Source organism: Rattus norvegicus, chromosome 10, assembly GCF_036323735.1.
Source record: "Rattus norvegicus strain BN/NHsdMcwi chromosome 10, GRCr8, whole genome shotgun sequence".
Classification (NCBI taxonomy): domain Eukaryota; kingdom Metazoa; phylum Chordata; class Mammalia; order Rodentia; family Muridae; genus Rattus; species Rattus norvegicus.
In genome coordinates this window covers 90,701,916-90,727,846 of record NC_086028.1, presented here as the reverse complement: position 1 = coordinate 90,727,846, position 25,931 = coordinate 90,701,916, and the positions used below count along the sequence as shown (strand labels likewise).

At 39.8% G+C, this 25,931-nt stretch overlaps 1 protein-coding gene and 2 pseudogenes across 19 annotated transcripts in view; 2 read left to right on the top strand and 1 right to left on the bottom strand.

The window, feature by feature from the left end:
- Tlk2 (tousled-like kinase 2) overlaps positions 1-25,931 on the bottom strand; it is a 99,805-nt gene that overhangs the window by 20,581 nt on the left and 53,293 nt on the right. For 14 of the 19 annotated variants that reach the window (XM_006247574.5, XM_039086139.2, XM_039086133.2 and 11 more), the window contains 9 exons: positions 22,368-22,463; positions 21,137-21,229; positions 16,111-16,221; positions 15,392-15,528; positions 13,502-13,654; positions 10,524-10,590; positions 8,905-9,002; positions 7,000-7,081; positions 3,376-3,467 (listed from right to left, as the gene is read on the bottom strand). In XM_006247574.5, coding sequence (XP_006247636.1) covers positions 3,376-3,467; positions 7,000-7,081; positions 8,905-9,002; positions 10,524-10,590; positions 13,502-13,654; positions 15,392-15,528; positions 16,111-16,221; positions 21,137-21,229; positions 22,368-22,463 — 929 coding nt within the window. The remainder of the gene's footprint in view (positions 1-3,375; positions 3,468-6,999; positions 7,082-8,904; positions 9,003-10,523; positions 10,591-13,501; positions 13,655-15,391; positions 15,529-16,110; positions 16,222-21,136; positions 21,230-22,367; positions 22,464-25,931) is intronic. The other 5 variants (XM_063269191.1, XM_063269192.1, XM_063269190.1 and 2 more) reach the window with 2 other exon arrangements.
- Positions 272-622, top strand: Cycs-ps6 (cytochrome c, somatic, pseudogene 6; annotated as a pseudogene).
- On the top strand, positions 4,547-4,639 carry LOC120095467 (U6atac minor spliceosomal RNA; annotated as a pseudogene).

Below are 25,931 nucleotides of genomic sequence, written 5' to 3'. Positions count from 1 at the left end.
AGCAAAAGTCTTAACTAAAGAGCCGTCTCTCCAGCCCCGACTGGTCATTATTTATAGTACACAGTACAAAGTAGGATTTCCAATCACTTAGTTAATTTAAAATCAAATGTGGAAGTGTTGAAGGTTTCTTCCCAGGCAAAACTGGAAGTCATACGTCAACTGAGAAATGGCCATTGGCAATCTATCTCAGGTGCCACGATTCCCCCAAATCAGCCTCAAGAGGAAACACTAAGAATACTGCACACAGAGAACGGGACGTCTGTTCAAGAGTCTGATCGTTTGTGCTGTTGACCAGCCTGGACCGAATTTAAAATGGGTGATGTTGAAAAAGGCAATAAGATTTTTGTTCAGAAGTGTGCCCAGTGCCACACTGTGGAAAAAGGAGGCAAGCATAAGACTAGACCAAACATCCATGGTCTCTTTGGGTGGAAGACAGGCCAGGCTGCTGGATTCTCTTACACAGACGCCAACAAGAACAAAGGCATCACCTGGGGAGAGGATACCCTTATGGAGTATTTGGAAAAATCCCAAAAAGTATATCCCTGGAACAAAAATGATCTTTGCTGGAATTAAGAAGTAGGGAGAAAGGGCAAAACTAATAGCTTATCTTAAAAATGAGTAATTCCACTGCCTTATTTATTACAAAACAAGTATCTCATGACTTTTAATGTATACCGTAATTTAATTCATATACCAAATTCAGATCATGAATGGCTAACAATGTTTTTGTAGGACAGCCCCGATTTAAGTAAAACTGACTTGTCATAAAGTGGATATGATCTTTTTTAAAGTAACACTTCCAGTTGTATAAATGCTATCACTGCTCTCTCTTTCTCAAGAAAAGATTGGACTTGATTAGTAATGTTTTACTTTCCATAATTATGGGGGTGTCGCCTCAAACCTATTGAATGGTTTTGTACTTAGTTTATATAACTGGGTATATGAATATGTTTAAACACTGGGAAAATTCTATCACTCTCTCAGAAACAAGAAGACTCACCTGGGCTTCAGTGTGTGTTCACTGGCCTGACAGGCAATGCTAAACACCAGGACAGAACTATTCCTGATAATGCTGTTTTAATTAGAATTCCCTACATCAATGATGCTGCCTTTCACCACTGAAAGGCATTTACTGTGGTTTATGTATGATATCAAATAAAGAGTATTTAACATTTAAAAAAAAAGAATACTACACACAGTTCTGGTTAGAAGACAAAAGTTTAGACAAAGGAGGCAGTGTCTATCAGTCTATCCCTTTCTCTCTGATTTATTTTTATTTATATGTATGAACAAAAGTCTATGTGTATATATGTGTGTGTGGGGTGTATGGGCAGTGCTGTGTGTGTGTGTGTGTGTGTGTGTGTGTGTGTGTGTGTGTGTATGTGTGTGTGTGTGTGTGTGTGTGTGTGTGTAGGCCAGAATAGAGTGTCAGGTGCCCTGGAAATGGAGTAACAGATGGTTGTAAGCCAACCAATATGGTGCTGGGAACTGAACTAAGGATCTCTGAAAGAGACAGTGCTCTGAGCCACTGAGCCATCTTTCCAGCCACTTCACTTGATCTAATTCCAGTAGAAATGAAAGGCAACCACTTGGCTGGACATGGTATACATGTCTAAAATCCTACCACTAAGAGGAGACAGAGGCAGGAGAATTGCTTTAACTTTGAGCCCAGCTTAGTCTACACCATGAGACCCTCTTGAAGAAGTAATACTAAAATAAAATACCTCAGTCTCTAACCACTGAGGCTCACCCTGCTTGCCAAGGAGGAACCAGGGCCTGGCTTTACCTTCTGAAGTCTCTCTGGTATGCAGTGTCACAGCTCCCTTAAGGTCAGACAAAAAGCTAGAGCTGAGTCTATGTCTTGGCAAAATATACACAAATCCCAGCACAGAAATTATGTTTTCAAGATTGCCTTGGTCCCTAGAAATAACTGTTTTACAGTAGCCAATGACAGGTAAACTACTAACAGGTTCCAAAGATATCTAAAGGGTATTTGTAGAGATATGCATATCCTAGATCAACACCATTAACCATTGCTGCAAGTCTCAAGACAACAGAACAATTTTCATTTACAATTGGTCAGAACATGTGGTTTCCTTCTCTGAAGTGTTCCTGGCATTCACTGCTGCACGCCATATATTCCCAATGTCAAGTGACTGGAATGCACTTTTAATATTCTATCTGGCTTCTCAGGAACATCTGGACTGCAGCTGCTTGTCATGTGACCTTGTGCACACAGGGAGTTGTACATGAGACACTTATCATCCCCTGTCCTAACTCTGCCTAAAGCCTGCTTCTCTCATGTAGTGCTGAGGTCTGCTACCAACCAGTGTGGAACAGAAAGACTTTCCAGGTCCACAGTGTAAAAAGGTCTAAAGCAAGACTTGTCCCAGTCTAGGCACGAAGAGCTGTCTGATGAGGAACTACCTGACTTTCCTCTTAAGACTTAGAAGTCTTTTTTCTCCTCCAAAGTCTTGTGAGAAAAATAGTCAAAAAAAAAAAAAAAAAAAAAAGTAAACAAAAAGCAAAATACTAAGGCCCAGGCTATTTCTGTAACCAAAACGTTTGTTATTATCAAAGGGGCTTGTTTCCTCCTTTCAGGGACAGAACCTCCTCACTCAATATTTGTTATCTACCATAAAGAGACAAAACTGCTCGGTGGGAAATGTAATGGCAAAGTAAGTCTGGAGATTCCAAAACAAATGAGCCATGAACTCCAGTGTTGAGAAGCTCAGGAGGGAATATGACAAAACCTGACATCAGTGGAACAAAGAAATGCACAGCTGCATACGTAGTAACAATTCATTCCAAGGAAGTCACCCTTTAGCCCCGCAATCCCAAGGACAGAAAAGGGCTGCCATCTTACTGGCATTCTCAAGAGAGGCAACCACAGGAAGTAGATAGCGCACTAGAAACACAGAAATTTGAGATATGCAAATGATTGGGCCAAAGGAAGGAAGAACACAGTACTAAGGGGCTCAAGTCAAGCATGTGCCTCTGAGGCTCACTAAAACTCCATCCCTCCAGTCCCATTGTCTCCTTGCCATTCGACTAAGGGAATGACACTGAGTTCCTACAGACAAACAATGGTTTCTGGGGCCTAGTTTACTGTAGCTATCTTTAGTAACAACAGAAGGGAGTTAGAAGCACAGGCCCTAACCAAGGAATGGCTGTGTTTAAACTCAGCTTCTGATGGTCTCGGGTTCTCTAAGTACAGTTTTATCATTGGTAAGACACGGAGTATGCTCTCTTTGCTGGGACAGTAAGGACAATTAAAGAAAACTGACAATAATTCATCCAAAGCACTTTCACAATGCACACAGCCTAGCTATCATTAATGTCTGTGGAAACATCAGACACTTCAGCAACACTTACTTGTGGTAATTCTCCTTTTTCTCATCTCTCCAGTTTTTATTTAACTGGTGAATTTTCACAGCTACATATCTTTGCTCCGTTAGATCAAACGCCTATTCAAAAAAAAAAAAAGGAATAAATTATATTCTACATAAATACTAACAAGAATTACAGGGAACTCACTTGAAGCTTCTAGTTAACAAATCAACCAACACAAAGTCCAAAATACATTATTAAGTGAAAGCCACAGCGAATGATGACATGTCACGTACTTGCTCCAATGTTGCAACCCTCTTCCTGAAAACTGTGATCAGATAATTTAGAAGTCTCCAGACACACTGGCACCGTGGGATTTAGAGGACAAACTCAAGCAAACACCACAAGCAGAAAGCCACTCCATGCTCTCACGCTTGCTCCCAACAATGCTCGCTCACTCTGGATGTCATCCCTCCTGACCTAGACCTTTCTTCCTGAAGTTGTCTCTCACCTCTCAGCTAGCCTGGAAAACTCACATGCATCAACACTGTCTCCTTCCTTTTGAAATCTTGGGACACACACATACCGACTGCTTCCTATAGGAAAAAAACCCAGCTGGATATGATCATTGGTATGACCATTCACAAAAGTATCCCACAATTTAGTGTGATGTGTTTACTAAAATAAGAACAGAAACAGAAACAAAACAAAACAAAAACACCAGCCTTACATTTGGTGCCACAACTACCAACTAAATTAAAGCAAAGTCTTAATCCCAGTAACAGCACACAGGGATGTGCTCTTCTCAGGAGCAGCAGCCCAGTGGGCTCAGCCTTGGTCCAGCAGCGCTGCTCCATCTGTGCACAAGACACAAGCGTGTAGCACTCCCACAGGGAACAGAGGCGGCCATGGCCCACAGTCTCCCACTGCATCTCTGAGAAAGCAATGTGTTCAACAGGGCGCTGCTTATAAAACAAAGGTCTTGCCATGCGAGAGCAAAATGGGTATAGTGTATAGCAGAAAAACCTTCAGAGATGAGGAACAATTTTTCTAACACTCTGAAGCATCTAACACCATTATGGCTTTACTGTAAAAAATATTTCAAGATATTAACAATTAGGTTATATTGTACCTACTCTGTGAAAACACTAATGCTTATCAAATGCAACAAAAGGTGTAGAAAGATCCTGAACAGAACTTATCTGTGGGAGGAATAGTGTTTGTAAAAGGAGAGGTTAGCATGGACCTTGACAAGGATGGAAAGCCTCAAGCCTGGTAACAAGCACTGGCCAAGGCAACAACTGTTTTTACTGTTTGATGATCACTACACAGGTGATCTGAAAAAATCAGGTACATAGCTGTCACCACACTATCGATGCCCTCCCTGGTTACAACCCTTTCTAAGAAGCTAGGATAAAACTATCTCATCAAAGCTCAACTGTGTTATTTGCAAACAAAAGGTGAGCATGAGTCTGTGGGTAAGCCTTCCCGCACAGACTTTTGAAGTTTGAGTAAGTATAAATAATACACTGAAAGCAAATCAGCACTGCCCCAAAGGCCCAGTCATGGTAAACAGTGCTAACAAGAACACAGTGTGAATGCACTTAATGCTGCTGATATATACTTAAAAATGATTAAAGCAGCCATAGATGGTAGTGTACTTGGAAGGCTGACAGGAGAATTGCCAACAATTGGCAATTACACTGTGAATTTGAGCCAGTCTGGGCTACAGTGTGAAAACATCATAAAAACGGGGGGTGGTGGTGGTGGTGGTGTTTTAAAAAGGTAAATTGTATACACATATCCACACACACACACACACACACACACACACACACACACACCCCTAACATTTAAGCCGGTTCCAGCATACACACCTATAATCTCAACACACAGGAGGCCAAGGTAGGAAGACTGTAAATTCAAGACAAATCTGGGCTCCAAAGACCAATAAATGCATAAATAAAAATTAATGTTCAAGATGTTGAGAGATGGTTCCTTGGCTAAGAGCATTGACTGCTCTTCCAGAGGACCCAGGCTTGATTTCCACCACCATCTATAACTGGAACAAGGGGTCTGACAACCTCTTCTGGCCTCCATAGATACCACGCACACATTATGTACATACAGCTTGCAAAGCACTCATACACATAAAAATATTGTTTTAAATAAATAAAAAGTTAATATTTTAAAAAGGGAAAATCACCTGGGTATATATAGTGACAGAATGTATGCCCAGCATACCCAGAGGCACTAGGTTTAAACCCCAGGGGAAACAAATAAAACACAATTGTTTATTGCTTCTATTTGAAGCAAAGGCATTTGTTTTACTCAGATTTCTCAACCACAACACTTGAATAAACATAAATCATAATAGCAGAGACCACATCACTATACCTTACAAAACAGGACTCCACAACTATAAAATCACATAATAAATCAATTTTGCATTTTATAACCAGGCATGAAAAATATGTAGATAATTTGTTGGTGAACACAATGTGGAGTTGTAGACATTTAAAATTGGCTGTCTCTCTTACTTGTGGAAATCAAGCTGTAGATACAGTGGTCGTTACTCTGTGGGCCCTAAGAAAGTGTTAAATAAAGACAGCTTTTAAAACTGCAGTGCTCTAGAGATGGCTCAGTGGTTAAGAGCATGGAGTGCTCTTCCAGAGGTCCTGAGTTCAATTCCCAGCAACCACATGGTGGCTCGCAACCATCTGTAATGGGATCTGATGACTTCTAGTGTGTCTGAAGACAGCTATAGTGTAGTAAGATAAATAAAATAATTAAATAAAAAAAAATGCAGGGGTTGGGGATTTAGCTCAGCGGTAGAGTGCTTGCCTAGCAAGTGCAAGGCCCTGAGCTCGGTCCCCAGCTCTGGGGGGGGAAAAATGCAGTGCTGAGCACTCTGGATGAAATTTTAAAATCCAGTGCTCCCCAGAACTCTGGATGAGACTTCTCTAAAGCGGAAAGCTAAGCTTCCACATTAGAAACAATTTGAAGCCCGCAAGATGGCTCAGTCTTAGGTAAAGGTGCTTACCACTAATGCTGAAAACCTGAGTTCAATCTGGGGAACTCATATGGTGGAAGAAGACACTTTTAGGTGTAGTCCTTAAAGAACTCCACAAACATCGACAGATGTCTCCACACACACACACACACACACACACACACACACACACACACACACACACCACTTCAAAAAAAATTCTAAAGATATAATTTAACATATTTTGTCCAAAAAATTTAAGACTAAAGTGAACACATACTCATTTTCAACAAATATGAATGCACTGGGAAGGACAAAACCAGGATAAAATTCAACATAATTTATAATTAGGATTGTTTCCTTTTTATCTGCTTTTTCTACCTTAAAAAACAGTAAAGAGCAGGCACAGTAGCTCATAATTAGAATCCCAATATTCAGGAGCCTGAGGCAGGAGAATTGTTGTGAATGTTGAGCTACATGATTTACAAGCCATCCTGGGCTGCAGGGGAGATTCTGTCTTTTGTGGTCACAGAAATTTATTGGATGCAATTTTCCTAAACATCTTAATCCAAAAACTTTTGAATTTAAACATACAGATATCAACTCACAGTTCTCAATATTGAAAATTTCTACAAACTGGAATAATCCTCCCTTTGTACCCAGTTGTTTGTACTCACCTTGTAAACTTCACTGAAACCTCCTCTACCCAAAAGATGTAACAACAAATATCTGTCATTTAGTGTTGGGTGGTCTTTAAACCTGTGGAAACCAAGTAAATACATAACACCCTACACCTCGTATTCATCACACGTAACACCACAGTCCAACATTCCTATAGCATCTCCAACATTAAATATTAACACCTCATTGTGACACTGCTGAGAATCTGACACTGACATCGTCATAGTGAACTGTGAGCACAAGATCACACAGATGAAATAAACAGCACAATTATAATAAACAGCAACAGCCATTAATTAAAGCCAAATGCTGATTCTTGTCTCAGTAGCTACATCCTAACTTGTGACTGATTTTGATCTCCCTCTTTTCTTACTATTTTAAAATTATATAAAGCTTCAAAATATTTTTATATTGCCTTAAAAATAAAGTATTCCGTGTGTTCTACATGAATTCATCTCTCTCTCCCTCTTCCTTCCTCCCACCCTCCCTCTCTCTAGGATCTTACTATGTAGCCCTGGTTCACCTGGAACTCACTATGTAGGTCAAGCTGGCTTTGAACTCACAGAGATCCACTTGCCTCTAGCTCCTGAATACTGAGACTAAAGTTGTGTGCTGCCATACCTGTCTAGTCGAGTCTTTTGGAGACAGGGTTTACTCTGGCCTGGAACTTCCCAATTCTCCTGCCTCAGCCTACTGAGTGTTCTGGGGTGACAGCTGTACGCCATCATGTCCACCTTTATTGCTTCTGAGACACATGCCTCCCAGTGCTTGGAATACATACAGATAGGCCTGTGTCAACTAACCCAATTTGTTTTTACTCTCTTTAGATAAGGCTACTGTAAATCTAAGTCTAGGATACAGTGTATTCCCAAAACAGATTCTTCCCATAGGACATGCACTGCAATATAATCCCAGACTCTGGAGGCAGGTAGAAAATGAAAGAAAGCTCAAGGTCAGCCAGGGCTACATGATAAGACCCTCTCAGACCCTATCTCAAAACCTAAAGTGTAAAGACAGCTAGGGAGACAGCTGGCGTGCATGCCTCATATGCATGATGCCTTATACTTCAACCCTAGTACTTAAAAAAAAATCTTATACACAGTACCCATACTAAGGCTCAAATTCCTTTATTCTGAATTTAAGAAAGCAGTGGGGAAGAGATAATATTATTATGGAGATTTAAATGAAGTAGACCTAAATTTGACACTTAATTTGGGCTCCTGTTCAAATTAACTTCATCTCTCTAAACTTGTTTCCCGACTGATGTATTTAAGATTATGGGGCTGTCACGAGGATTAGGTGTGAGGCCAGAAGAGCACTTGAACTCCTTGCTGATATATGAGTTCACAGTAAATGCTGCTTGGCAGAATAATGGGTCAAGGCTCACACTGGTCAAACAAAACACACAGCCAGATCTAAATGGGGAAAAACTAATCAGTGATTAAAAAACATTTCCCACTTGAAAGCGACTTTCCCCTAATTTTAATCATAGAAATGGCTTATAAACAAAGTTGAGTGTGAATCTATAATTAATGTGGTAAATATAAGTTTTATTAGCCTTACCTACTCAGAAAATGGCTGTGAGCTCACCTAATCCTCTCTCCAGCACCACACTGTGGTGGGTTTCCATCTCCACAGTTACATCTATGCTGCAAACCCCATCCGGGCTGGCAAGTGTTATTGTTTTAGTAAACTCTACTCAGGTAAAATGCTATATGCACACATATATGACCTTACTTCTTAATACAAAGAAGATTGAAATTTTGTTCATAAAATTATATTATATCCTAAAAAGGAACTAAATACACTCATTTGGAAAAAAAAGTAATGACATCGCTCTAGGCCATATATGACATAAAATATTCAGCAATTTACAGCTCATTATGCCCCAAGTTGCTTACTGTGAATTATCTTCATTATGTATCCTTTTTAATTCCCTGATGTGTAGATTCCTAACCCTTTCTAGCCTTTCCAGTTCTGCCTGGATTTCTGCTTCCTCCTGAAAAGGGAAAAAGAAAAAAGTTCAGAACCCAGAGAATATTACATTTTCATTTAAAAATAACGACACCTATTTCACTTGCTAAAAAACTAACAGAAGATACTCTGCATTGATCATCTAGTCCTCAGATGTAACCGCTGATAACTTTCTAGGAATACTTTATGCATATACATACAGGCTTTTGCAAAAACCTTACAAAATTCACATTTACGTCGTTTCATCCCTTGGGTATCGAATGTACTCAATACCTTAAATTTCACTAACATCTAAGATCTGTGTGTGTGTGTTATACAAAAACTAATGTTGACTACCATCATCATAAATAGCATCTATAAGGGGTGTGTGTGTGTGTGTGTGTGTGTGTGTGTGTGTGTGTGTGTGTGCGCGTGTCTACATGTATGCCATGTGTGCAGGTGATAGCAGGGGACAGAAGAAGACGTCAAATCCTTGGAGCTGAAGTTACAAGCAGTTATGAGCAGCTAGCCAGACATGCTGGGAACCAAACTCAGATCTATAAAAGAAAAACAAACTTTCTTAACAGCCAAGCCATTTCTCCAGCACCTGGCTGCTGTGTTTAAGAGCCTATGGAAGGAAGGAAGGAAGGAAGGAAGGAAGGAAGGAAGGAAGGAAGGAAGGGAGGGAGGGAGGGAGGGAGGGAGGGAGGGAGGGAGGGAGGCAGGCGACATTTATTATATCTTGGGGCTAGATATGTTAAATTTGTGGTAAAGCACTTACCTAGCATCTTTAAAGCCTTGGGTTCAATTTCTAGCACACCCTCCCCCATCCTAACAACAACAACAACAACAACAACAAACCGCACTTCATACTACACATATGTTAAGGTCTTGGGTTCAATCTCTAACATAATGCACATGCACACATGTACACACACACAAAATAGCCCAATAACAAAAACTCCTCCTATCAGCCACATGAAAATGATAAGACACACTGACATACTCCTTTAAACCTGGTATTCAGGAAGCTGAGACAAGAGGATCCTGAGTTCTAGGCCAGGTTGGGCTGTGCCATAAAACTCTTTCAAAAATCAGAAACAGACACCATGCCCATGACCTTCAATATTGAAAGATTCAGTGAATATCACCAACAAATTCTTTTAAGTATTAGAATATTGATGGTACAATATATTTTCTTTAGTTACTTTACACAAAAAAATAAGAGCTGCTAGTAACACAGGAGTTCTTCCATCAATTTCAGATAGATTAGTCATATGTAACTTCTACTTTAAGGAAAGTCACGTGGGCAGCTCTATAAAATAGACATTTTCTATGATACATCCCCGGGGTAAAGGAAACTCTCGCTTAATCGCTTGCACTGCCTTGAAAATAAAAATCCAACCATTAGAAACGACAAAACAGGACTGTGATGGCAGGAGTGCAGGACTCATGCAGCATACAAAGCCACAATTAATTATATTTGTCCAAATGACCAAGTCATTTCTGTATGAAATGTAAAGTGGAAATTACATTTCTTAAAAAAGATTTTTCCCATCATACTTACTTTCTTAAGATGACCTAATCTAAGTTTGAAGATTTCTTCTTGTTCATGGTATTCAGCTAAGGTTAACCTGAAAAACAATGGTAACAATTTCAGTAAGTTCTAGGAAGTAATAACATGCTTATTTAACAGAAATACTTAAATATGCTACTAGAGTATATAAAGTTTTCATGTTTAAAATGACGAAAAGCCAGGTTATTTGAAGTCCTATGATCAAAAGGAAACTCTTAATCTCAGATAAGATGCAAAGAGGAAAAAAACAGCATGTAAGCTATATTTTTAATATTTATGAAATGTTCAGTGACATGTTGCTAAGTCATAAGGCCTACCCAACACAAGGCTGTAACTACATAACGAGTGTCAGAGCACAGAAGAAGGGGCCGCGAGATGACACGCACTCACTCATCTCAGCCCCACCTACTCCAAGCACACATCCTTCTAGCCGAAGAATAAAAAAGTAAATTTTCTCCATTTCTACCTTCCACACATTCATCTCCTTCAAAGGTTTAAGTGTCACTATTTACACGAACACTAACAGAAAAGAGAAGAGTAGAAAAGTAACACCACAAGTACTAGCGTGGCTGCATTAGTCCACAGCTGCAGAATACCTGTAGCTGCTACTCCAGTTCATTCCAGTGAAAAGGGGAGAAGTGGGGGGAGGGAGAGAGGGGAGGAGGAGGAGGAAGAAAGACAGCTAAGAACTTAAAATGTCTCCATGTCGTTAACAGGTTCCATATCAGGAAGGGATAATGTAACTCACTCCAGAGGCCTGTGTTGACTTCTGGTCAGACAGAGGAGCCAAGTCACAAATCCTATAATTAAGAAGTGGACTGAATGTCCCCCAGCTTGGATTTTACGGACTCCATCCGGTAACCACTCATGAGCATATTACTGGCCTAGATTAAATCTAATTACTATTTGGTGGTGTGTAGTCATGGAGTGCATGCACACACACTGTACACCTTTTATAGTTTTTAAGACAATGGTTTCATGTACCAGTATTAAGTACTTTTCAAGTAATACTGGAGGGTAGACCCCTCTGCATATAACCACAGAACTCACCAAAGAAAATCATGACTTGCTTGGGATGCCCAGAGACTCTTTCATATATGATGTTTGGAGTTTCTGATACAAAATACACTAGGTTTTTCTTTTTGTTTTGTTTTGTTTTTAAATATACTAGTTTAAAAATACTGTTACATTAACAAAAGTGTTTCTCAAACTTAGTTTACCATGGACACTTTTATCACTAAATTGAAATTTTGGCTTGTTTAGGTGTTGTCTCCCCTGTATAAATTATGAACTCCTAAAACTGGGGTCGTTTCCTTTAAGATCTGCAGTCCAGAAAAGGGCCTCGCATAAAAATAAGCATCTAACATAAAGCGCATGTCAAGGGTAAGACCTCCTAACACATTGGGCACACATGGGTGAGGGCTGGAGTTAAGCATCTTTCTCACTGGGACAAAAGAAGATGTAGTTCCTGAACTTGTTAACACAGTTGTAATTGAAGTAGCACCCTTGGCATAGATTACAGGCTAATGTTTTTGATATTGATATACAAACATTGAAAAAGCAAAATAATAAGCCTTTTGTCTTTTTAATGTTTGTGTACATAATACCGTGTGTGTGTGTGTGTGTGTGTGTGTGTGTGTGTGTGTGTGTGTCTGTCTGTCTGTCTGTCTGTCCGTCTGTCCTATTTTTGGACAAGAAATTTACTTTCAACTAAAGACAAAAGAAAAGAAGAGAGGGCGATTTTCAGTCTTACTTGTGTGTGATGGCTAGGTAATAACTTATGACTGACTTTAAGAAACTAGAGCAGTGTTCTCAACCTTCCTAACACGGTGACCCTCTAATATAGTTCCTCATGTTGTGGTGACCCCCCAACCATAAAATTCTTTTTGTTGCTACTTCATAATTTTGCCACTGTTATAAATCATAATGTAAACATGTGTGTTTTTCATAGTCTTAGGCAACCCCTGTGAAAGGGTCTTACAACCCCAAAGAGGTCACAACTCAACCCACAAGTTGAGAAATGCCATAATAGTGTTTTCCACAAGTTTCCAGAATGAGGCGTGGGGCATGGGGGTAAGGGGATGGGAGGTGGGAAGAATGCTCATAAGGTTAAGAATTGTCTTATCATAAAATATTCCTTTTAGGGGGAGGGCTGGGAGGCAGGGTTTTTCGGTGTTGCCCTATCTGTCCTGTAACTCACTACATAGATCAGGCTAGCCTTAAATGCACAGAGATCCTGCCTGTGTTTCCTAACTGCTGGGATTAAAGGCATGCATCACCTGCCCAGAGTGAAGTATTCTTTTTCTAAAATAACAACTACTTTTTTTTTGCCTTACTCTTTTTCTTTTTCAAGACTTTTCACTTTATATGTATGGATATTTTAACCATTTGTGTGTCTATGTACATGTCCAGTGTCCTCAAAGGTAAGAAGAGGGCATCAAATACCCTGGAACTAGAGTTATAGACAGTTGTCAGCTGCCCCCTGGCCCTTTACAAGAGGAGCCGGTGCTCTTAACCATGGAGTTTTCTCCACCCCCTCTAAGCTTACTTCTAAGTTTGCGTTAACTGACTACTCTTTTAGCCAATAAAGAGCATTCTAATATATTAGCCAGATCATCTCCATTAAGACAATACCAATTCCCATAAAATGATATAAACTTATCCTAACCTAGAGCTACACATAAGTGAAAATTATTAGTGATATATTTAATATCAACAGGCAAACAAAATGTATGTTGTCCAGAAGAAACAGCACTTTTCCTCATTTCAAACTTTCTGAGTAAAGAGCAAGGTAATGAAATCAGCTGATACATTTTACATAGCCTTTGAGTTGAACAAATCCATTAATATGTCTATAAAACCAAATCTTTAAACCCCAAGGACCTCTTTATAGGGGCTTCCACAGATGTTCAACAAGGTAGCTGTATTGGGGAAATGGGGTCTTTAATTTTATAGCATCAAGAACATACGTTTCATTTTCAGCTCCATTGGTCTTGCTTTTCCGTTGTTTCTGCTCATTGGTTGCGGGAGGGGCCTGACCCATGGCAGGGGGTTTCCGTTTTGCTAACATTTTCCGTTGCCTTTCTATCTCTTCTCTCTGTGAATTTATCCTTTCCTGTTGCCTAGAAATATAAAGAATATGGCACAGAAGGTAAGTAAATTCCACTGCTGTGGCATGCATGCGAACGACTTCCCCGCGTGCATGACAGCCTTCAGAGTGCTAAGCTTGCTTCCTGGGACGGAGATTGTGCTTTAGCCTTCAGGGTGCAGGAGCCTATAACCCGTGGGGGTGCTTTGGGAAAAAGTCTGTACTTTAAGGAACCAGTTATGGCTGAAAGGTGAGGGAAAGTGGATAAATATTTGCTACGACCTTACAGACTTTAATGGAACAATTTTCAGATTCCCCTTTAATAGCTAAGAAGATAAAGTCTGCATTCAATTAGGAAAAGTTGGACTGAAATGACCACCCTATCAGAAGTCCCGAGTGCCTTGCAATCTTAACTCTATTACCATACAACACAATGCTGAAGCTGTACATGTACAGTATGGTGGCCCAGTGCACTGGAGTTCGGCTAAGAAGTTTCTTTTTTTTTTTTTTCTGTTTCTTTTTTGTAAAAATTCATACAGAGTTTCTCTGTGTAGCCCTGGCTGCCTGGAACTTGCTCTGTAGACCAGGCTGGCCTTGAATTCACAGATACCCACCTGCCTCTCCCTCCCAAGCGTTGGGATTAAAGTTGAATGCGCCACCACGGCCCAGCAGACAACAGATTTTTTTTAGAGAGACAATCTCATTATAAATCTTAGGTGGCAATTATCCTACTTTAGATTCAGTCTGAGCACATTATATAGCTGAGACTATATAATGGAGATTTGAGTAGCAATACTGACTCTACACTTATGAACATAGAACGGGCAATCGCACTTCTTGGTCAAGGTGTCATGGGATGGCATGCCTTGGTATGACAGCCTTAGTACACTTCAGCTACAGGTATGCCTCACTCATAGAGAAGATGCTACTCTGCTTAACTTTCAGGATATCTCTGATTTAACAGCCTTTAAAAGACAAAACAAAACCAAACCAACCCACCAACCAACCCACCAGCCCCACACCACATACTGGTACATTTGCAAAGCAAAATAACTTTTCAACTAAGCTTGAAGTTGATGCTTCATATGTGTTTACTACACATAGCATCTGTATTTGTACTTTTCTTTCAGGACCCAATCTTTTATGGGTCATTGTCACTCTAAAATAATAACATGCTCTCCAATTCATATTAAACAAACCTATTTCAACAAAGAAAAATGGAAAAGAGAATCTAAGTCCTAGCTGTGATCTGGAGGTCAAAAGTCAGAGTGTGTCCTGATTAAAATGCAGCTAACTCAGCTCAATGGTAGAGTGCTTGCCCAGCAGGCATGAGGTCCTAGTTGCAATTCTCAGTTTAAGAAATAAGCAAATTAATAGTATAAAAATATAATGCCTCCATGTATCTTCCTGTCTTAGATGAAGGTAGCATCAGATATACAACTCAAGATATACACAGACAGACAGACAGACAGACACACAAACACAGAGACAGATAGACAGACCTACCCACCCAGAGTTTGTCTCTTTTGTTTTTGAGATAGGGGTTTTCATCATGTAAGCTGGGCTGAACTGAATTTGCTTTGTAGCCCAGACTGGCTTCGAACTAGAGATCTGCCTATCTGCATCAGTCCCTGAATGCTGGGATTAAAGGCATGAGTGACTACTGCCTGGTAATCCTACATTTTTTTTACTGACTGTAATTACAGAAAACTTTAAAATAAAAATCCAAATACATTAAAGTTCCCCTACTTAATCCTGACAGTTGACTTACTTGATGAGGTTTTGGAAAGCATAACCATCTGTCCACTGTTCAGTAAAAGAGGCTCCATGCCGGACAGTTGTAAAGTGACCTAATCGCAATCGGTCCTGCATGCTCTTGTCCCTGCATGCCATCTTCTCTTGTTTTGACTGGAGTAAAAGGAGCAAAACAAATAATTAGCATTCTTTACAAACTGATAATTATAGTATTATCAGGGAAAATACTGCTGATAAATCATATATCATCTCAAAAGTGGAGAGGAGAGAAGGGATAAGAGAAGGAAGAAGGGAGGGGAGGAGGCATCCAACACCTAAAATAACCTCAACAGGGACCAGCTGTCAAACTCACACTTAAAGCAATGAACAGCCAGAAGACAGGATCATATTATCACCTGGGGAATCTTGGTCTGGTGTACATGCAAGGAAAAAACTCGGTCATAAGAACTTTATTCCTCAGAAATTTTACATTTCAATATGTTTATCTCAGTTACGAAAGTGTTAGCATGGGCTGGGGAGATGGCGCTGAGGCTGAGAGCACTGACTGCTCTTCCAAAGGTCGTTCCCAGCAACCACATGGTAGCTCTCAACCATCTATTATGGTATCTGACACCCCCCTCTGGTGGGTAGGCATATATGCAGGCAGAACACTGTGTACATAGGACATAAATGTTTACCAAAATGACACACATTAGAATAGCTTAGGATATAGATTTCAGGCTCATCATCACTGACCTTTTCTATAAGGAGCTTCTTGCTCATGGTGACACATCTATTTAATCGTTCCTTGTATTTCTCTAGCATCTTTTGCTGTTCATCTATCTGTCGTCTCAAATCACAGTTGGCCTTCAACAGGAAAAGATTTTTAAATTAGTTTTAAGGAAGATAGATTAGCAGAAAATACTTTCTAGGAAGAGAAAAAAAAAACATTACTAAATCTGTCTCTATAAAGGAAATAATTCACCCCTTTGATCAATCTTTATGTTAATGGTAACATAAACATAGAACTGTACGTGTTGTTTATGTTAAAGGTATTTGGTGGTGCTATGGAATCAGTCCAAGACTGAGTAAGTGTGCTAAACGTATGCTGACCAAGGCCTTACACACTCAGCTTACTTCTAAAGAGAAATGGAACGAGTTCTCAGGGACGGTTCTCCCCAGAGAAGCCCAGACATTCATGCCCACACCGATCAGAAATAAGAGCTTGCTTCCAGAATATGAGGAGGTAAATAAATAGTTAATTTTGCTGTGGTCAGAATATTACAGGATGGACTAAATACTCTGAAAAACTCAAGACTCCTAAAAGAACAGAGAGGGGACAAACCACTAACCCATGGCCAAATCTGGCTTTGAAATTCCTAAATTTATCACTGAGTTACTAAACAACAAAATTTACTGACTTTTTTTAGCTGAAGGAGGAGGAGAAGGAAGAGAAGGGGGGAAGAGGAGAGAGTGGGAAAAAGCCATGTATAGGTGTTTTGCCTGCATTTAAGTCTGTGTACCACATGTATGCCTTCCAAGACCAGAAGAAGGCATTGGATTCCAAGTTACAGATGCTTGTGAGCCACCATAGTTGCTAGGAAAGCAAACCTAGGTTTTCTGAAAGATCAGCAATTGTCCTTAACTACTGAGCAATCTCTCAAGTGTCTTTTGTTGCTCTTGTTTTTTTAAGACAGGAGCTCACTATGTAGGATGTACTAGAACTATTACACATCAAGCCCTGAACTACAAGAGATCTGGCTGTCTCTGACACCAAGTATAGAGACTAAAGATGTGTGCCAGCTCAGCTCCAGTTTTAAAGCAGCCTGTGTGAAACAGTTTCCCATTCTAAATATACCTACTCTCTATACAGGCGTACCTGCTGTTCCCACAGAATCCTATGGACCATGTTATCAGAGGAAAAGTCTCACTGAGCTTAGGTAAGTGTGACTATCCAATTCATATTGAAAAACCTATAAGCAAAGACCAAGAACATCTATACAAAATCTAATAGATTTCTGGAAGGTGAATGTTCTCTCCAAGTCTGTGGCAATTTAAAGTTGTGGTTTCTACTATTAATAGTTTCTAGGAGTCCATGTTGGGAGTAGGAACTGGCTGGCAGTACCCAATGCAGTCAGACCCAACATCTTAAGTGGGAAAACTCATGATAAACTTTTATTTTCTGAAAGGAAATAAAAACAATTTTTTTTGAGAAATTGCCTATATCAGATTGGCCTGTAGGCATGTCTATGGGTGAGTGTCTTGATGTACGAGACCCAGATCAAAGTGGACTCTACTGTCCCTATGCAAATGGTCCTGCGCTGTGTAAGAAGGCTAATTACACATGTGTCAATGAACCATCCAACAAGCAGTATTCTTTTATGCTTTTGCTTCCCATTCTAAACTACTTCGAATTTGTGCCTTTGGTTTCTGCCCTGACTTCCCTCAGTGCAAGACTGACCTGGAAATATAAGTCAAATACACTTTCATCCTTTTTGTTATTGTTGGTCAGAATGTTTTATAACACAAAGAGAACTGGAAGAGGCCCTGAATTCAGTCTCTAGAAGACAAGCAAGAAACCCAGTAGGAAAAAAGGATCATAAGTAGGCAGAAGATGATGGTGAAGGACAAAGGGCCTACGAAGTAAAGAAAGCTAGGGCTTAAGTTGTTCATACATTCCGCCATCTCGATCTGGATCTCTCGCCAACACTGTCCCCGATCCCAGTGGTGGGGATCATGCAGACAAGTGCTCTACCCCTGAGATATACCCCCAAACTCGTCATCTTGACAAGCAGTCAAGGGAAATAAAGTGATAATCCTTGTTGAGTCCAGTGAACCTACTCTGCATTAAACTCTTGATACTGGATTTTGACTAAGGATGTTTTAGAAAGACAATCTCACTATAAATCTTAATTGTCAATTCAATTAGCATCCAAGAGGACCAAACAACAACAACAACTACTACTACTACTACTACTTCTTCTTCTTCAGGGTGCTGGGAAGATACCACAGGGAGTAAGAGTGCTTGCTATGTAAGCATAAGGACCTGAGCTCAGATCCTCAATGTCACTATAAAAAGCCAGACACAGCTGTATACACCTATGAGCTCAGCGCTGGGAAGGACAGAGGAAGAAAAACACCAGGGTTAGCTCCAGGGAGAGGGATGCTGTTTCAAAGGAAAAGGAGTGAAAAAAAGAATGCTGTGTGCCCTTTCATGGCCTCGACAAGCACACACAGGCCTGGTCTCTCAACACATGTGAATACAACACACACACACACACACACACACACACACACACACACACACACACATACACACACACGCTTACTTCAAGCAAACAATCAATGTAAGTAAGCGACTGTTGCTTAAAAATAAACTGCTCTTCTCATTCAAGTATGGGGAAACAACCATAAATAAAAAGGCCCATGGGATGTAACTCTGAATGAGGAATGTGAACATCAGGTTTAAAATGCAGAAAATGTTGCTAGGCACAGTGACATGCATCTTTAATTCCAGCACTAAAGAAGGTCCAATCATTAAAATAAAGAAAAAAATGTGGGTCAGTGTTGACAAATTCTATATTCAAAGCACATTCTGGGTATCCCCTTCCCAGCACTGGCTGCCAGACCTGCACTGAACCAAATGGACAAACATTCCATACTCTCCAAAAGTTTGTGGCCACGTAGTTCTGGGGGGAAAATGAAAGGTTACAATGGTTCAAAGCCACAATGGGAACAAGAACCCAGCTCCCCTTACAGAGCAGATCAACCTGACCTGCAGTCAATGTGCCTTCTAGTCAGCAAGGGGCACTCCGGTTACAGAAAACAAAGGACAGAGACAGAGAATAAATACACACCTGTATCGGTTGTACTCTGGATGTCAGTTTGAGAGCTCTCAACCTGGTTATTTGTTTGTTTGTTTGTTTTTCTTAAATAAAAGGATGGATATTCTCTGGGATTGACAGATTCTGTATTGCCTCAATGTGGAGTCCAAATTATCTAGCAAAGTCTAAAGATATTCTGTATCTCTAAAAAAGATGATATCTGCTAATATGTTGTTTGAAAGTCTTTAAATAGAGAAGGAATGTAGGAAACCCAGCACCACAGCACCCAAGATTCAGTGTCTTGTTACTCTAGCTAGGTGTCCCACAACATAGCCTCCAGCACATTCCACTGAAGAAACGATGCACTAACAAACATCAGAGGTTGCTGAATATGCTAAACTTTTAGCCAATAGAATAAAGGAAGCCAAAGAAAAATTGCAGGCACACACTGCCAAAAGACACCAGCTGTTCTCACTAGAGCTTCTCTTTTAAGCCTGAGTCCAGGCAAAAATACAAATTTCTAAAAGTAACAAATACTTGCAGGATGGTTCAGTGGTTTAAGGCTCCTGATGTCAAGCCTGACAAATTGGGTTCATTTAATCCCAGGGACTCACATGGAAGGAAAGAAATATCTCCTTAAGGCTGTGCTCTGACCTCTATACATAAACCAAGGCACATGAATGTTCATACACACAAAATAATTATCTTTTTAAAAGTAATGAATAGCCACCTGGGATACAAGAGACCCAAAAAACCAAAAAAAGTAAAACCACGAGCTGGAGAAATAGCTCCGCAGTTAAGAGCACTAACTTTTCTAGCAGAGGACCCAGGTTTGATTCTCGGCAACATGGCAGCTCACAATCACCTGTAACTCCAATTTCAGAGTCCAATGTCCTCTTCTGGACTCAAGAACATACGTGGTGTATACAAAATACCCATACATAAAGTTGAAAAAAATAAGTAAAAATAAATGATTAAATACTAAATCAAGAAAAAGTGGGGAGGAGGAGGGAAAGAGGAAGAGAAAGGTAGGTATGTATGTATGTATGTATGTATGTATGTATGTATGTATGTATGTATGTATCCTATGGTGCCAGGCATGATAATACTGGCTTATATATTATATCAGCACTTGGGAAGCCATGGCAGAAGGATTATAAATTGAAGGCCACTCTAGGCTACACAGTGAGACTCAGTCACGTACACATGCACACACTGTGCAGAAAAATCAAAGATCTAAATTGAGCTGTATGGTCCATGTAAAAATAGCTTTTTAAAATGTAAGAAATGGGAATGGAGAGATGGCTCAGCAGTTAAAAGCACCTACTGCTCTTGTAAAGGATCCATATTCAATTCCCAGTACCCACACAGTGGCTCACTAACTACCACTGGTTCTATGGTACCCAATGCCCTCTTTTGACCCCCATGGTCTCCTGCATGTATGTGGTGCACATAGACTTATACAAGCTCACACACATACATGTCTGAATAACCAGTAGACCACTTATCGTTGTGAAAGCCAGGTGTAATGCTGCATACTTTTAAGTCTAACACTCAGAGGAGGCAGAAGCAGAGGCAGATCACTGAGAGCTTGAGGTTAGCTTAATCTAGATATTGAGTTCTAGGGTAGTCAAGCAACATAGAAAGACCATGTCTCAAAAGAAAAATTAAAAAAAGCAAGAATATAAAAATGACTATTTTCAAATGGTAAAAATGTGAAACTTAATCCAACCACAACTCCACATATTTGGTTCTCTAACATAAAGCCAAGTATCAAAATCCTGCATTGCAAATTCTCCAACTTAAAGAAGGTATTTAGAACGATATGACTCCAGTGCTTCCTCAAATGGTCCTTATTCACTGTGTTAATTGTCTATCGTAATTATCTACAATGTGCACATGATCCAAGTATACAGAAGTGGTGCTTGTTATAAAGTCTCTATATACTTTATACTTACTCTTAATAAATCATCTATTCTTCCTTCCTTCTTCTCTAAGTCAGAGTTCTTACTGTTTTCTAGTGCAGATATTTTTTCTATTGTGAGGTCAGACTACAAAGACAAAAGTACACAAATTTAGAATTAGTCACAACACATTACATGCCATCACACTTTCCTGCTTTCTGGAGAACCACTGGCTAACATGAGCAGCTGGACAGACAACTCAGAAATGAAATCTACTTTCCTCACCCCATCCTTCAAACCTTAGCAACATCCACAAAACTTGCACTGCAAAAACATTACTTTTGGAATTAACTATACAAATTCTCACAATACTGTATATTGAATAAAAATTATTTGACACCATAGAATTGAAATCACATTTTCTAGAAAGGATTTTGGGAGACAGGAAGCAAAGTTTCGAGGAACAAGCGTGCCCCCTAGTGGAAACAGAAAGAAAGTGGAAAAGCAGAAAAGTCCTGAGTGCTCAACTATCTAGGCTCTTCCATGTCCAAACACTAGTGGCTCCGACAAAATAAAAATTTCTTATCTAGTTCTTAACTGACAAGCATCCTGTGTTGAGGGGAACACAGACAAGAATACCCAATAAACTAACTTAGAAAAATACAATCGGAGCCAAGATCTACTATCCTTTTCAAATATAATTTCCTTTTTTTCTTTTTCCTTTCCTTACTTTTCTGGGGACAGCCTGAGCTGGCCCTGAAATCAAGATCCTCTTGCCTTAGTCTCCCCATTGCTGGGATTTACAGGCATATGAAAGAAACACTATGCTAATGTTTAGAATAGTCTCTACATTAGAACATTTCTGAAGACTGTTTAAGAAGAAATTTTGTTGGTATAACATTCTCAAAATACAGGAGGAAATAAACTATTTCTTTAAAATTAACATTTATTGAAAGCCTCCTGTCACTGCCTAAGGTGACTGGAATCACTCACCTAATTTTGCATTATATTAAATGTAAACAACAGAGCCAGAATTTGCACCTAGGCCCAGAGGCCTTCAAACTTCGTGCTCTTGTCTCCATACCATGACAAAGCAAAATCATGCCTACTACATACCACAAAGGTGAAGAAAAGCCTGTTAAAATTCTTTCCAAAGGACCAGAATTCCTCACAATGCAAGTTCTGAAGAGACTAACAATGGGTATAGTCAAAGGGGAGAGTCAGACTTTCTACATGGTTAGGTCAGGCCTACTCCTGAGTGAAGCTCTGCAGGGCCCCCACCTACCTGGGTCTGCCTGTGCTGGATGGAGATCTGTTTCTGGGAGCTGCAAGAATGTTCTGTATTGCCAGACCCCGTGGACGAAGGGCTGTTTTGTTGAGCCTATAATAAAAGTACATCACCAATCACAGGAAAGTTTTGCATCTTTCTCCAAAAGTGTGTATGAATAGAAACATATACCTCTTTATAAAACAAACCCTTTTATGCAAGTTAGGAGTCATGGCCAAGAGGAAAACAAAGCAAGTTAAATATGAGATCCAAAAGCTGGATATGGTATCTTCATGTTTCTGAAGGTAAGCTTTAAATAATCAAATGATCATAAATTATTTTATACGCAAATTATAGACTGGGTAATAACTCCTATAATTAGTTTTGCATGTAGGTTTCAGTGTGCCTTTGTCAGGAAAGGTGAGTGATGTATACAGTGCAGGAGACACATAGTCCAAGCAGACAGGACTGGGAAACGCAGTTAGAAATGGCTATGCCATTTAAAGCACTCACTGCTTACACCTGGGTTCAGTTCTCAGCAGCCACACCAAGTAGCTCACAACTATCTCTAAGTCCAGATCTAGGGAAGCTGGCATCCTCCTCTCCTCAGGTACTTGCATGCATATAGTGCACATAAACTCACAGACATACTGACTCAGAACAAGTGAATAAACAAGCAAGATTTAAGAAGGAGAACAAAAAAAAAAATAAAGTAAATGAAGCTTAAAAAAAGGTTGGAAATACTCATAAAAGTCTCTTAAGTTACAAATACCCATGAGCAGAGAAATTAAATATTAAATAAATAAATTAAATAAATAAATGTTAAATAATTCTGGGTTGCTCTGTAATACTTCTTTCTACTTGCTGACTTGACATATAAACACATTTTGTGTTTGTGTGATATATATGTATATATAACATGTTTCTATGTGTGTATATGTATATATATGTATATATAGATAAGATATATAAATATTAGTATGTGTATGTGCCCACACTTGCCAGAGGTCAATGTTGAGTGTCTTTCTCTCTCTCTCCACCTTATTTTTTGAGACAAGGTCTCTCTCTCTCTTTTTTTAAAGATTTAATCATTTATTATATATAAGTACACTGTAGCTGTCTTCAGATACACCAGAAGAGGGCATCAGATCTCTTTACAGATGTTTGTGAGCCACCATGTGGTTGCTGGGAATTGAACTCATGACCTCTGGAAGAGCAGTCGGGTGCTCTTAACCGCTGAGCCATCTCTCCAGCCCCCAAGGTCTCTCTTTGTATCTGAAATTCACTGATCTGGTAAGACTAGCTGTCCTGCATGCTTCAGGTATTCTCTTGTCTCTACTTCCTCCTCAAATAAATATCAGTTTTTAAAGAGCAATGGAATCCAGTACATATTTTACCAGATATATAAATGACTAATAACTATAATAACCAAATAAAACAAAATATTTGTTACCTGCTAGATATAAATGAAAACCACAATGAAATAACAATCTGTACTCTCTCGGACAGTTAAGGAGAAGTATCATACTGATGGGAGTGTGGAGTACTTGTATAGGGGGGGAAAAAAAATCACTCAATTCCTCGAAAGTAGCTACCAAGTGACCAGTATGTCAACCCTGAGCGCATACTTAAGGAAAAGAAAACATGACCTCCCCAAAAGCAGCTTTCAGATGAGTGCTCACAGCAACAGAGTGTCTAAGATCTAAACACTGAAAGCCACCCAAACCCATATCAACTAAGGAAAGAATAATAAAGCTAATAGTAACAGGAACACCAAAAACAACCGTTACATTCATGAATGCTCCATCCACAAAAAGTCATGAAGCCAGCACTAGGAGTAGAGTTTAGCTGGACAGCATATGCTTAACATGTGCCAGACTTGGGGTCAATTCCAGCACATATGATGACACATAAAAACAAATCCACTAGACGGTTACAATAATCAAAAAAAAAAAAAAAAAAAAAAAAAAAAAAAAAAAAAAGCTGAGACAAGCAGTACTCAGGACAATGAGGCTGGAGGCCATCAATTCCAAACCAGGTTGAACTAAATTTATGCTTAAGACCCTGTCTCAAAAACCCAAAACATACAATAAAAAAAGGAGAAAGCTCTATGCAGCAGTGGATGGCCTTGTTGGACACCAATGGGAGAAGCCCTTGATCTTGCCAAGGCTGGACACCCCCAGTGTAGGAAATGTCAGGGTGGGGAGGCAGGAAGGGGTGGGTGGATGGGGGGGAACACGAGGGTGTTTAGAGAGAGAGAGAGAGAGAGAGAGAGAGAGAGAGAGAGCACTATCTGCTACCATCTGATGAAGTGAATACTGAGCCAATTTCCTACCTCAAAGATTAAATATTTGTAGCCAGACAGAGAGGCAGGCAGAACTCTGATCTACAGAGCAAGTTCCAGGATAGCCAAGGACACACAGAGAAATCCTGACTGGAAAAAAAAAAAAATCAAAAATAAAGCAAAATAATGCTGAAGAATTGGCTCAGGAGTTGGTAGCACACTCTTCCAGAGAGAGAGAGAGAGCATCAGGCCCTCAGCACCGTGCAGCACAGCTGGCTACCATCTGTAATTCCAGTTCCAGGGTACCTGGCAGACACCTCTAGGAACCTGTACTACTCATGCACACAGACCTCTCATATACACATATATACATAATTTAAAATAAAGATAAATCTTTACAAGAAGTAAAATTCAACAGTGAAAGGGCTGGCTCAGCTGGTAAAATGCTTGCTGAATTCAGATCCCTAGAAACAGCTCAACAGCCAGGCTAGGCAATTGCTGAACTCCATGTTCAGTGAGAGGCCCTATTACAAAAAACAAAGTGAAAGTCATATAGTAAAATGCCAACGTTTACTTCTGGCCTCTATATGCTCTTATACACATGTACACAAACATATACAAACACGTACCACACACACAAATTTAAGAAGTAAAACTGACAACTAAAACTTGTTAAGCGTGTACAAGACCTTAATTTGGATTCTTAGTATTAAATGGGGGAGGGGGGTTGAACTTTTAACAATATCTGTATAAACCAGGTGTTGCACACCTACAAATGCAATACTTATGAAGTGGAAAAAAGATTGAAAGTTCAAGGTTACCCTTGCTAGACAGTGAGCTCATGGGGCCTAAGCTGTATCCCTTTAGAAGGGGGAAGGGGAACATTTTGGTCTTTGCCCAGCTTTTGATTACAGCCTCTGGGTCCATTTGGCACCAAGGCAAGAAGTCTATTAAAGTAAATTACTCCAAGTAGAATAACGTAGAGAACTGACCCAAGACTCATGTATGCTAGGCACACTGCCTAGCACCACACCTCCAGCTACCTGTATCTTCATAATAGACTGAAGGTTAGCACACTGTACTGAAGCAGGAAGAGTGAAGACATGGAGTGAAGAAGTGAAATGCAAGTCTGAACAGCTGGAGAAAATGACAAATGCAGAGTGACATCAGGACTTGAGGGACCAGTGGAACCTATCTTAAAGCATAGACCAAGGGGAAACATGATGGGTCCGATACTAATTCAGGAGAACTGAATGGATTTACTGTGTGTTTACTAGAATTTAGAATATGACAGCGAT